The sequence below is a fragment of the Falco punctatus genome, assembly GCF_963210335.1.
Source record: "Falco punctatus genome assembly, chromosome: 17".
Lineage (NCBI taxonomy): Eukaryota > Metazoa > Chordata > Aves > Falconiformes > Falconidae > Falco > Falco punctatus.
Genome location: NC_137597.1, coordinates 6,151,161 through 6,164,974, shown reverse-complemented (window position 1 = coordinate 6,164,974; position 13,814 = coordinate 6,151,161). Strand labels below are relative to the sequence as shown.

Genomic DNA, 13,814 nt, shown 5'->3' with positions numbered 1-13,814 from the left:
TTGTAATTTTTCCATTTGCATGGCTGCTCACACCAAACCCATGCTGCAGGGGGTCCGTGTCTCACCCAGCACTAACCAGCACATGCACACACCAAGGTCTCATGCATGTCGGTGGTAGGAAGAAACACGACAAAATCCAAATTATGCAAGCGTGTTACAAGTTGTAATGAGTTTTAACCTGTCGCTATAGTATAGATATTTGGGTTTCATTTATGCTTGAACCCTTTCCAGGTTTCACATGCACTCACACACCCCCACGGGCACTCTGGGTGGGGGTTTCAGCAGCCCTTTCCTGGGCTCACAGTCACAAATACAGCAACTCAAGCTAAGCATGGAAATAGGCAACTAGGAGAAAGTTAATGCCATTTACCTGGCAATGGCTATTTCTCCTGTTTTAAAGCATATTAAAACTAAATATTTTGATTTGTTAGTATCAGTCTTGCTAATGATTATCCTATCCTGTTCTGTTCTGGTTTGGGGTGATATAATTCTTTGAAATCCCTGTTGCATTGCACACACAAACACAGCAGCATTCTGCAAACAGCTGGAGAGCATCGAGCCACCCCCGCCTGGCAGAGCATCCCAGACAAGACAATGCCATTGCCCTCACCTTGGTGACACTGGTGTCCAGAGGCCAGAGTTCAGAATGGAAAGCTCATGCACCAACGTGCAAACTCCCAGCTCCTGAATTCAGCTGGAATACTGATTTTGTGCTCTAAAACCTTCAAAACCTGTCAGATCAGGTCAGGGAAGGAAGCCAGCAGCGTTGGTGATGCAAAATGAAAGTAAATACACAAAACCAAGATTTGGATTGTAGCTTAAAAAAAAAACCAACCAAAACCAAACATAAAAACAAAGAAAGAGATGTACAGCCACAGCTGGTAGTAATCCAAAGGCAGCCGACTTGCAACACGGACTTTGCAAACACCAGACACACACGTTCACGTGGCACAAAGCTTTCCCCACAGCTGCTTCTCTGCCAGCCCTGCACAACGAGGGGAGATGGGGGGAACTACTGCAAAGTTTTAATCCCCCCTTGCCATCACCTATCAAAATGTTTTAAACTAACCACCGGGACGGCTCGCCAGCCTGTGGCAACTGGCCCAACAGCGTGGGCGAGCTGAAGGCCAAAACGCCAACAGGGGTGGCTGCCGAGCACGTTGCCAGCACCTCGCACCCACAGCTTCTTTGCCCAGTGCTGCAGATGAGCTTCTTGGAGACACCATCCTGGCAGGGATAACTGGGCACCCTCCCAACCAGTCCATTGCACTGCCTTGCAGACAGTTTCTCACTAGGTTTCCTAATGCATCAGGTTTAAGACAGCAGCATCGTTGCTTGCATAGACATACGTGGCACAGATCCTGTTTCCCCCAGCCTCTGTGATCCCTCCTGCCTGGCAGCTCTGGTGCTCCGATGGCCATGCCAAGTGGGCTGTGGGCACCAACCCGCAGTGTCATGCACATCGGCTACCAGACAAGGTCCTGGCAACCCGTCCTGCTGCAATGTGCTAGGATGAGGTTTTCCCTGCAGAAGAGGTTTCCAGTGTCCCTCTGTCCGTGGGCATACCATGGTCTCATGTGCCCAGTCCTTCTTGCTCCAAGAGCCATCCGAGATCCAATGCAGGCACCTGGACACGCAGGTCAGTGCCTGCAAGAAGGGGAAGCAGGAGATGTGGACAAGAGCAGAAGGGGAACCCAATGTGACATCAGATCCCAACCCAGCCACGTCACCCAGCCCCCAGGCAAAACCAGTGCAGGAGCATCAGCCACCTGCAAAGTCAGTGCAAGTGCTCCCGTATGGGGTGACCAAAGGCAGCTGGAAAGTTTTGGGAGCACTGCATAAGCTTCATGCTTTGTGACAACCACCAGACCCCACCTGGACTTAGGGAAACCTTCCTCTGAAGCCACTGGTGCTGCCGGAGTCAGAAAGCACATACTGATACGGTTGTGCATCTGTATATAAAGCCCAAAATGAATCCTTATCTCCACTGCCAGCTCCAGGAATCATTTCACCAATGCAGCAGCAAAGGAGCACTGGGCTTTTTCCCCTCTCCCTACTCCTTGAAAGTTAGGATAGGCTGGTGAGAAGCTGCAGCAGAGTGGCAGAAGTACAGGCTGGGCACAGGCGCTTCACCCTCTCCAGCACACTCACGATAAGCTTGTTTCCCAGCCGCTCTGGAGATGGCATACATGGCATTTCCCTCTGCTTTCAAGCCTCTCGACTCTTCTACAGCCCCCTGCAAACCTCTGCTGTCCCGTCTCCTCTGTCCTTTCAACTCCCCCTCCATCTGCAGAAGCACGAACACAAATCGCTTGCACAGTCACTTACTTGCGCTCCCTTTCATATGAGCTCAGCAGCCTTTTCTCTTCCCTGCAGCTCTGAGGTTTAGACCTTGAGCTCTGACTAGAGGCAGCACATCCAGCAGCAAAAGTTCTTTGAAAGCAAGGACCAACAGCTTGATGAAAGTCTCCTCCAGCAACTCAAACAGCTCTTGCCTGATGCAGAGTGACCTGCAAAGCCCATTTGCACCATTTTTGCAAGCTAGGAAGTGCCGCTGCCCCAGCACAACACGGACCTGGGAGCAGGAGGGGGTTTCCAGCCACCCAGCTCCGTGGATGATCAGCGTGACAGTTCAGCACAGATTTTTACATAACTGGTAGCTGGGCTGGCTCAGACTTGCTGTACGTGGGAGTTTTCTCCATTCATTCAGTGACTGGGGGAAGGTTTTCACAGCATTTGAGGAAACGAGACTAGGGACAACTCAGAGCTGCAGATGCTGGTCATGTGAGCACGCAAGAATCGCTGCTCTTGTGCAGGCACAAGTGCACATGTCCTCAGAGATAGAAGGGCAAAAATTCTTTCCTGCTCCAACATGCATACGAGGACCCTGATGCCAGCACTCTTGCATGCATCTTTCTTGACACAGATATATCTTTGTTTCAAAAAAAAAAAAAAAAAAAAAAAAAAAAAGGTCTTGGTGACCCTTCCCTACCTGACAAGATGATGTTGTCTGTAACCCTGAAGTAGCCATTTGCTTTGGGAATGAATCAGACTAACCAATTATTCAAATTTTGCCAAGAAGGGGAAAGCTGAACTGGGATGCTGCCTTCACTGGAGGGCAGAGAGGTGACCATCAGCCAGAGGAACTGCTCTTAGCACGGGGCAAATATCAAGGCCCTTTTTGTGCCATATTGTTTGCTTTCTACAGAATATGTTATGTTTGTCTTGCTGGCTCCTTCTGGGATGTATATGAAAGAGCATTTTTCATGCTCAGTGAGTTAATTATTAGCCCTGGACAAGTGACCACTGAGCAATTATAAATCACAATACAAGGAAGAAAGAACAACAGAACACCATTCATCTTAACACGGAAATAAGCCTTTTTCTTCTACCAGGAATTACCCTTAATAAAATCGTGTCACTTGACGCCTTGAAATCAAATTCCTCTACGTTTTTATAAAGGCTTTCTTTGGCACCCAGCATTTATCTGGCACTTGGGTAGGCAGGCAGGCAGCAGCCATGCTCAGGTAACGCACATTTCCACCACCAAACCCACTGGCACACACGGTTCAGGCTGAAGAAAACAGTTCAGTGAATTAAGAGCTTCAGCTTCCTCTGGCCATCACTCAGCCCAGAACAAGGGGAAGGTCAGAAATATTCATCCTGAAGACTATGGACACGTTTCCAGAGACAGGCGGTTGGGTTTGGCGTGCCGCAGTAACCATCACTGAGCCCTGGCCAAGGGTTAACGGTGGCACAGAAGGTTTGGGTGGCTGTACAGGTGCGACAGGGCTTTACTGGGTGTAAGTCTGACTCTTGGAGGGGTGGGCGCAAGTGGTAAATCCTTGCATCTCACCAACTTTAGCAGCAGTTGGGGAAAGAAAGAAAAAAAAAGAGGTAATGTTACCCTTTCTCTCTTTTGCATGTCCTTGAGGAGACCAGGGAAATAAAGAACAGTAATTAAACACTGGCTCAGACAGGAACTCTGCTTGATGACGAGGAAGAAGTTTTTACAGTGAGGTTGGCAAGACACTGGCACCATTGCCCAGAGCAGCTGTGGGTGCCCCATCCCTGGAAGGGTTCAAGGCCAGGTTGAACAGGACTTGGAGCAACCTGGGCTGGTGGCAGGTGTCCCTGGCCATGGCAGGGGGCTTGGACTAGTTGACCTTCAAATGTCCTTTCCAAACCAAGCCATTCTGTCAGAGCAGCTTTTCCTAAGGAGTGGTTTTGGCACCCAGGCTCACAAGTGAACAAGCCTTCCTTTCACTGTGTGGACAACACTGAAAGAAAATATGACCCCAGCTATTAAACAATTAAAAGCAGCAATATCTCCTGGCAAGGGCCAAGTGAGCAGTTGAGCTCCGGATTGCCCCCTGACCCTCATGCCTGCCAGGGCTCCGTGGCTTTTGGACCATTTTTGGACTTCAGCCTTGCCATGGGCTGATCTGGCTTACAAGTGTAAAACCAGATACCACTTCTGATTCTGAATCAAGTCTCTTCTGGTTTGGCCAAAATCGCTTTTTATGCTGTGCACACCGCTGCTGCTGCCTGCCCAAGGGACATTGCCAGAGCAGAGCGCCCCAGGGACAGATATGTTGGTGGCTTGCAGGCATTGCGTTAACCAAGTTCGTCATAAGAACAGCTCCCCTCGATTTACAGAAGGGGAGACTGGTGTTGGCATGAGACCCACGGGCAGTCGTGATGCCATGCAGCAACACAGGCAAGAGCAGTGTTTTCAGCTCCCTCTTCCCCATGCAACTGCTGGGCAGAAGGGATTAAACGCTATATTCTCTCTAGCTCAAGTAGCCACAGCCCTGGTATCCTCCAGGCATGAGGTGATTAGATTACTTGATCAGTTAACTTAATCATTTTGCAAGTGTGATTTTTTCACCAATGTCTGTGCCTTTTCCAGGGAATGCAAGAAAAATGCCTGCACTGGCATTCGTCTTGCTGCTCGCCTTCCTCCCAGCTGAAACTGTAAGCGGCAGATACAACCCCAAGGCAGCAAGTAAGTGTAACCTGCGTGGGACACAGGTCCTGTGGGTGGCCTAAGACCAGAGGTGGCATCACTAAGGGGGGGAAGCAGGATTCAGGGTATCCCTACCCCATCGCTGCCATGGGACCTTTTGGACCACAGGATGCTGCAGAGCCCTGGGTCCGTGCTTGCACCAGTACCCCTGCCCTGCAGCCCGCTGGGGCTCGTGGCACAGCTGATGTTTACAGCCAGCGTGTTTTCCTCTTGCAGTCTCCAGCCCTGTGGTGGGCCCACAGCAGGTATATGGTCTGATCAACGGGTCGGTTACCATCAAATGCTTCTACCCTCCCACCAGCGTGAACAGGCACGACAGAAAGTATTGGTGTAGGGAATCAGCCACGGGCTGCATAACTGTTGTCTCCACCAACGGCTACACTGCTCCAGGCTACCAAGGCAGAGTCTCCATCACCAACTACCCGCAGGCAGAACACTTCCAGATTAACATCTCTGCGCTTACAGCAACAGACACAGGCACCTACCAGTGTGGCATTGGTATCAATGGCAGAGGGCTCTCCCACAAAGTCAGTCTGGATGTTTCTGAAGGTAATCAGTTTGGGGGCTCTTGAAAGTATTATTTTCTTTAACTTTTCCCCCCTCTTTTTAATCAGGCTCCACAGATAGTCTGTCCAGTGTCTAAGAACTCAAGATGTTCCATGCATTCAGGAAAAAGCAGTTTTCATTTTCCCGTTTACAGAATGAATTTTTTGATCAAAAATCTGGCATAAAATCAGATTAACTAAACCTTATCTCAAGGTCACAAACACTGCTTAAAAACTGCTGACCTCTCCCAGCCACTAAAATTTAGGGAGATGCAGTCAGAGGGCAGAGCTGCCCATCACTCCGACGTGATCACCCCAGCCCACGGCTGAGGCTGTGCAAGCCAAGCCTGTGCACAAGTCCACGAGGGCACCTCACCACCAGGCAAGGCTCAGGGTGCAGAGCATGGTGCAAACTCGTGGCACGGTCCTCAGCAAGAAGGCTTTGGTACAAACCACACTACAAAGTGGGCAGTGGTACAGCAGAGACCTCAGTCCTGAAGTATGCGAGAAGCATGGGATGCAGCTGGGTGGACGGTGCTCTGGCCAGGAGTGGCACGTGGTCATGAAATACAGGAAAGCAGGGAGAAACCCTGTGCATAAAAAAAGCCTTCAGAGCTGCCCACGGTTACTGACGGAACAGGCAGCAGACCCTAACCGGTGTCTCTGTACGCACAGGGCCACACATACCCGAGGGAGCAGAGCTCTTCTATGTGAAGCTGCACGGCAGCGTGACCATGTCCTGCAGCTTTGGGGATAACAGCGCGAGCATGAGGAAATTCTTGTGCAAGATGGAGAAAACCAGCTGCCGTACCATCGTCGATAGCAGTGGTGACGTTGACAAGGACTACATAGGGCGAGTTCTGCTGAGCAACGAGGAGCTTCCAGGCTCCTTCAGCATCGTGATAACTCAGATGGGCTGGGAAGACTCTGGCTTGTACCTGTGTGGGGTTGGCGTCTATGGGGAACAAGGAGAAACAAAGCAACTGGACGTGCATGTCTATGAGGGTAAGCACGCTCTTCCCAGTGTTTTTTTTCCTTTCATCTCTTTTCTTTTTAGGAGTACCACTAGCAGTTTCACTTTATTTAACAAGAATTTGAATTTCCCTTTGCAGAGTGCTATGAGCCTATCCTCTTATCTCGAACACTTTTCTGTTGATTTAACTATATGTGATGTACTACTACCGTCACTACTAAAGCTTGTATTAAGACTTAACCTTCCCAACAGCAGCTAACACTCTTCCCCAGTCTGGCTAGCCCAGGACTCCAGAAGACAAACTCTGTCCCCCAGTTTGAGACAAGCAAACTGTCTCTTCAAGTCTTGATTCCTTAAATGCCCAAACGACAGATTGAGAAAGGAGATCTACCCTTCCTCCAGCAAAGGGAGCAAAACTGAAATGTCAGTACATGATGGCAACCACCCAGTGAATTTGGGTTAAAGTAAAGGCCTGACAGACACTTTAGGGCCAATTTCTAACAATGCTAGGACAGCCTTCTGCCATCTGCACCCCTGAGCTTCCCCTAGCTGTGCTTCAGCTCTGATAGAACTTATTCCCTTGGGAGGATGCCACATGGACAAGAGTTAAATGTGTACAGATGCTCATTACATTTTTTTTATCTCCAGAGGCAAACTCTCCCCAAAGAACGCTCACAGTAACTGCGGTAAAAGGAGGTTCCGCAACTTTTCAATACAACTATATACCTATCAAAAAGTCCTCAGAGAAGTACTGGTGCAAGTGGAGAAACAACGGGTGTGCTCGGATCATAGACACCTCTGGGTTTGTGTCGGGCTTGTATGAAGGAAGAGTGGCCATGTACGACAGCCCAGTGAACTACACGGTCACCGTCATCCTGAACCAGCTGAAGGAGAGTGACAAAGGCTATTACTGGTGCATGACAGATGAGGAGAAGGAGCAGCAATCATCAGCTGAGCTGAAGATCATTGAAGGTACGGGCTCGCGAGTTGGTGGTTTGCTGCCTGCTCAGGAGGGACAAAACCTCCCAAGCACCCAAGGGAGCAGATCTGGCTCTTCGGGAAGAGGTGCGAGATGCAACTCTGAACTTTCATCCCATAAGGTGAAACGTTGTACCAATCCCCCCACCCCCCAACACACCTCATTAGCTTTAAAATGGAAACACAAGGTTTCAGTTTTATGGGAAAGTGTTCACAAAATTTTCTCACGCAAGTACTTAAGCCTTGCAAACCCTGTGTCCACACGCACACATTCGCTCAGAGGTGCATATAAAGCATCTTTAACGTTAACTCAGCTTTGTAAGGAGCACTCTCCCTCAGAGGGACATCCCCCAATTCACCATCTCTAGCAGCACCGCTGCCTGCCAGCTACCCTTCCCACCACAGAAGCCACTAACATCAGCCTTGATGTTCTCTTTGCCCTTGCAGGAGAACCTGGGCTGCAGGGAAAGAAGGAAGTGGAGGCACGAGTGGGTTCACGGGTTGATTTAACTTGCTCTTATGGATGCAAGTACTACTCCTACCAGAAGTACTGGTGCAAGTGGAGCAGCACCAGCTGCACCCCCATGCTTGCTACTGACCAAAGTCAGCCGGGGCCAGACGTTACCTGTGACACTGACAACAAGACGGTTATCCTGAGCTTCAACTCGGTGGCAAAGACAGACGAGGGGTGGTACTGGTGTGGAGTGAAGCGCAACGGCCTCCTTGGGGAAACCATGGCAGTGTACCTGTGGGTGACCGAAGGTGAGCTCCAGGGCAGGGGCAGGCAGGGGGCTTTCCTGCTTCTCAGGGCTGGGAAGGATGCTGCTGTCTGCTGAGATAAACGTCCTCCCCATGGCCACTAGGCTGCAGCACCTCAAAACAGAAGCGTTGTCACCCAGGCAGCCTCCCAGGCTCAGCGCTGAGATCACCCTGACTTGGCACAACTTGTAGATGTTTTCATTTACACGTTGGGTTTTGCTTCCCCGTCGTAAAAAAAAAAAAAAAAACAAACCCAAACAAAACCCCAAAAAAACACCAGTCCAAAAATCCTTTACTTCCACACCATTTTAACTTTTTAACTCTGTCCTGACAAATTATTGCTATTCCAATTTGTAATTAGTAAATTATGTAAAATAGCATTTTGCTTAAGCAACGTCTGACACCTGTCAGGTGAAGGACTGCATGTAGTTCAGAGACATCTCGCTCCAAGGAGCTCATTATCTTAATAAACAGGAAAGCAGCAGGGAGCAGGAAAGCACAGACGATCACCAGCAATAAGGGGCCTAGTCTCAGCTTCAGCGCAATATTTTGTGAAAAAAAAAAAAAAAAAAAAAAATCCAAAGAGGAACAGTTAGAAGTAGAGGAAAAAGCATAGCACTAGATATCCCACAGGCAACCGTGCTAAGTGGATGGTGGTCAAAGCAGAACCAGAGAGAAACAGCCTCACTTCAGTGCCTTTGGTGGGCAGAATTAAAAGCAAACCAAGTATTCAGAATTTGTTCTGGAAATATTAGAGGCAGAACTTAGAAATGCAAGTCTTTTGGAAAAGTATACAGGTAGAGAGAGCCCGCTTGAGGTTTTTGCAATAAATTACTTGGAATGAGATTATTTCAGCTCTCTAAACCCCATCTTAAGGAGCCCCTCAGGTACAGCCAAACCCCACTTCAGTTCCACATAATGCCCCATTTGTTTCTGCGTTACCCCTCCACGCTGCTGCTCATGTGCCTTCCTTCCCTAGACGCGGGAAGCAGCACCAACCGCAACCTGGATGCTGACCCGGAGCTCCTGAATGTTGACCCCCCTGGCCACACCAAGAGTGACTTCATTCCCCAAGAGCGAGCCTCCAGCGATGCTGGGGTGCCAAGCGCAGATGCCTCAGGAAGGTTAGTTCCCTCCAAGCCTCTATCACGTATCATTTTTGCGAGGTCTGCCTTAACCCGTTATTGGTACTCTGCTCGCACGCTGCACGTGCAAAACAAATTCTTGTCCCCACAGAACTTAGTGCAAAACACCACAGGAAAAGAAGAAAATTGTTACAACAAAGGGGAAGATGACTTGAAATTAATCTCTAGCTTGAGAAAATACAGTCCTAGAAGGGAACAATTAGAGATTCCAGGTACAGAAAACCCAATTGAAAACACTTCTGTCAAGATTAGAGAGCTTTCCCTCACACATTTATAACCAAACTGCTGATGTAGCTGGTTTTGGCACAATGTCTGTCCTACATTTTTATTTGCTTTTTGATTTTATGTGCTAGGATCCAGTTGGTTGATTAAATTGCATCACGCTCACTCAGATTTACCATCCTATACAGATTTTAGACTGCTGGACATTCATATACATTATTCAGTCTTGAATAATTAGAAAAAAATGCTTCTCAGCTTAGTGATCTATCTTTCCCTCCATTCCAGCTCTGAGCAAAGCCATGGCCCCAATGCACTTGTTTTAAGTTTGAGCTGTGCTGGCGCCGTGCTCCTGATCCTTGTGGTAGCTTTCGTCGTTTTTAAATACCGGCAGCTGAAGAGATCTGGTGAGTCCCTGCCTTTTCTAGTCCCTCAAGAAATATCAGCAATATTAAGACAGAGGCGATACCTTGAGCATGCCATAGTCTCTGCTGGGATGAGCTGCTCCCACGCCGAGCGATGGGCAGAGAAGGGACCCTGCTGCTCCCACGCCGAGCGATGGGCAGAGAAGGGACCCTGCTGCTCCCACGCCAAGCGATGGGCAGAGAAGGGACCCTGCTACTCCCACTAACCCCATCCCTACAGCTCCAACACCCAGCACACAGGGTGTCTGGGCTGAGACAGAGACCACCCCTCCACAGGCTTTGTGCATTGCGCTGCATGGTGCCCCCTTGCACAGGTGCTGATGCACTTGCACCAACGTTGAGCGAGCGCCCAAGCTATTCACCTCCTCCCTCTTAACAGACCTGGTGTCCGTTGGGAGCTACAGGACGAACATCAGCATGTCAGACTTCGGAAGCGTGAAGGAGTACAGCGCAACGAATAACACCTGCGTGCAAGAGAGCCAGGAGACACGGATAGGAGAGGACGGTAGGTTTCCAACCCATGGACTGCTCTCCAGCCCCAGGGCAAGGGGTGCCAGGGAGAGCTTTGCAGCAGGACCCCACAAAAGCCACAGAAATACCTGCCCACTGATGGCCCCCCAGCCTGACCCCTCCCTTCATCTCCCTGCAGAGCTCATCACCGCCGCAGCCCCCCCGGAAAGCACGGCTGAGACAAAGAAGGCAAAAAGGGTAAGAGGAGGCAGGAGGGAGCCCACTGACCTGGGAGACACCACCACAGTCCTGCAGCCTCTGCCAAAGGAACTGCCTTTGGCCCAGGGGCCTTATTTATACCCAGGTGTTCTCCATCCTACCTGGATCCAGCCACCTGCTGCAGATCAGCCTCGGGGGAGGGGGGGCGGGGGCTTAACCCCTTCCTGGCCCCATGGTTTAGCAGAGACAATAATAGCAGTCGCCTCATGTCAAACAGTACACTGACTCAGCCCCAGGGAAGCATCAGAAGGTCGGAATGGGGTTGTTACCATCAGTATGAAACACTGGGATGAGCAGATGGCCAGAAGCCAGAGCGCGTCCCACCTCCCAGCCTTGCCCCCACGTGGGCTGTGGGTCAGGGGGCAGAGGGAGGTCTCTGCCATTGCAAGGGCTGTGACTTGCTCCCGTGGCCCCTGCCTTGCCCTGCCTTCCCTTGCCTCCCCTACCCTTGGCTATGATCATGGTCAAGTGGCATGACTGAAGGTGCCAGACACAAGCCCTTCTTTTTAAAAGCCCCTGACCAAAGGCGATGTGCAGGAGTTGTAAGTGCCGAGAGCTGAACCAAGGCAAAAAGGGAACTGTCAGGAGACAAGTAAAACCTGGCAGCTTTAGGACAGGTGAACTGGGTGCCAACACGCAGGGACAGGCATGCTACAGAGTCCCAAACCTGCAAACATGCAGGATCTTCCTGGTGCTCAGCAAAGCCACGATACCCTTGCATCAGTACCGGTGTGACCCGCTGGATTGTCCCGCTCATCCAGTCTGCCCATGTCATCCCGAGAAGCTCACAGCCCACTGAACGCTGCCCTTTGCACCGCCACGTGCTGCTGTCCGTCCCCGGCCACGTAACAGTGTCCTCCTGTCCTTCCCCAGAGCTCCAAGGAGGATGCTGACCTCGCCTACTCCACCTTCCTCCTCACTGCCAGCAGCAAGGCGCAGGGCGGCACTGGGGGGGACAGCACTGCCCTGGCTGTGCCCCCCCCGGCCTGGGAGGACCAGATCTGAAGGCAAGAGACTGAGGCAGCAGCAACTGGGACCAGCTCTACCTCGAGGATCAGAGCAAGACACCAGCCAGCAGCGCTGTCTATTGCTACCACGCTTTGCTATAGCTTGACCTTTTTTTGCTTAAATGCAGCTTCGAGCAGTGATTTAGGAGGAATCGTTGGATGCCAAGCGGGGTGGCTGGGCTGGAGGCGTGGGTCTGAGCGAGCAGGTGGGACTGGGAAACGGCAGGAGCCCCAGTGGCTTAACCCCCCGGCACCCCCAGCCCCACCAACACCCTTCTAACACGGTGGGCTCTCAGAGGCCGGAAGGCACATTTTTTAAAATTCTCATTTTCTTTCAAAGGCAGCTGGAAAACCCTCTAGACCAGCGTCTCATGCTTTCGATTCCTCTAAGCTTGCTCATCCAGAGGGCAGTACCCGCAGACCAGACATGGTCTGAAGTGGTTTTATGCACAAACAATAAAGAATAGCACTGGCTTTCAGCAGACGAGGGGGACTCGTGGGTCCGTGGGAGGGCACGGAGGGAGCACACCCCAAGAAGCACAGTAAGGGTGCATTTGGGGTGTGTGTGTGTGTGTGCGGCTTTCCTCTCCTTTTACTGCAGGATTGCAGCATCACATCTGGTGTTGCAAATGGCACAGGATGGTAGAAGAAACCCACAATTAATGGAGATAAACCAGAAATGTTTTGAGTAATGTTTCACATATGCACTTCCATCAAGAGCAGGAATTGATCGCAGCATGACAAAAGCAATCAGGAGAGACTCCAGGACCTTGGGACAACTAGGTGAGGGATCAGGAGTACAAGGAGTGTTCTCCTCTATCCTTCCAGTTGCAGGGAATGATGAGGGAAGAAACAAGAAGAGCCAGCGGCTCAATACCTGGCTCCGAGCCTGGTGTCACCAGCAGAATTTGGGGTTTTTTTGATCATGGGTTGGTTTACACGACATCAGGCCTGCTGGCAACCAACAGGGTACACCTCTCTCAAAAGGGGGAAAAGGATCTTTGCACAGGAGTTAGCAGGGCTCGTTGCAAGAGCTTTAAACCAGATTTGAAGATGGAAAAGGGTAAAATCAGGGTTACTAGAGACAAGCCTGGGGGTGGCACACAAGTGTTTGAGGACAGTGTGCTAGCGAGAGCCTTCTGCCTGCCATCTCAGTGGAGGTAGGGGACGGAGATCCACGCAGCAGCAAAGACACAAGGGTTATTGATGTGTTACAAACCACAGAAGCACCTCAGAATGGTCATGTAGGAATTAGGGGTTCTCCCCCGAGAAAGGCAGTGGGATCAGCAGCCCAGCAGAAGCGCATCTGCACCGATGCACGGTGCACGGGCAACAGGCAGGAGGAGCCGAAAGCCGTTGTGCAGCAGGAAAACCAAAATGTCATGGAAACATGGTGGGATGACTCACACAAACGGAGTGCTGCAATGGATGGCTACAGACACTTCAGAAGAGCTAGGCAAGGGAGGAGAGGTGCTGGGGTAACCCTGCACGTTAGGGAGTGTTCTGATTGTCTGGTGCTTAACGATAGGGTTGAATATTTACGGGCAAGAATCAGTGGGAAGGCCAGCAAGGCAGATATCATGGTGGGAGTCTGTTATAGACCACCCAACCAGGATGAAGAGGCAGACAAACTATTCTATAAGCAGCTGGGAGAGGTCTCACGAGCGCTAGCCCCTGCTCTCAGGGGAGACTCCAGCCCACCAGATGGCTGCTGGAAATAAAACACAGCGGAGAGGAAACAGTCTCGGAGGTTCCTGGAGTGTCCGTCTGTGCTCAGCACTGGTGAGGCTGCACCTCGGATGCTCTGTTCGGCTGTGGGTCCCTCACTGCAAGAAAGACATTGAGGGGCTGGAGCGTGTCTGGAGATGGGCAACGGGGCTGGTGCAGGGGCTGGACCATAAGTCTGGTGAGGAACAGCTGAGGGAACCGGGGGTGTTCAGCCAGGAGAGGAGGAGAATGGGGGGGGGGACCTGACCCCTCTCTCCAACTGCCTGACAGGGGCTGT

The 13,814-nt window shown here is 50.9% G+C and overlaps 1 protein-coding gene across 1 annotated transcript; it reads left to right on the top strand.

Moving 5' to 3' along the window:
• The first annotated feature begins 2,806 nt into the window (after nucleotides 1-2,806).
• On the top strand, nucleotides 2,807-12,363 carry PIGR (polymeric immunoglobulin receptor). The gene is made up of 10 exons (XM_080367899.1): nucleotides 2,807-5,008; nucleotides 5,246-5,578; nucleotides 6,250-6,579; nucleotides 7,196-7,519; nucleotides 7,973-8,287; nucleotides 9,264-9,703; nucleotides 9,890-10,055; nucleotides 10,453-10,578; nucleotides 10,723-10,781; nucleotides 11,676-12,363. The coding sequence occupies exons 1-10, from the start codon at nucleotides 4,894-4,896 to the stop codon at nucleotides 11,805-11,807; spliced, it is 2,340 nt and encodes a 779-aa protein (XP_080224025.1). The 5' UTR covers nucleotides 2,807-4,893; the 3' UTR covers nucleotides 11,808-12,363.
• Nucleotides 12,364-13,814: the final 1,451 nt, after the last annotated feature.

Excerpts from the sequence above, each read along its gene's own strand:
- PIGR (XM_080367899.1), top strand. The coding sequence starts at position 4,894 with ATGTCTGTGCCTTTTCCAGGGAATGCAAGAAAAATGCCTGCACTGGCA. Across the intron at positions 6,580-7,195 it reads GGACGTGCATGTCTATGAGG|AGGCAAACTCTCCCCAAAGA; the intron begins GTAAGCACGCTC and ends TTTTATCTCCAG. Across the intron at positions 10,579-10,722 it reads GACACGGATAGGAGAGGACG|AGCTCATCACCGCCGCAGCC; the intron begins GTAGGTTTCCAA and ends ATCTCCCTGCAG.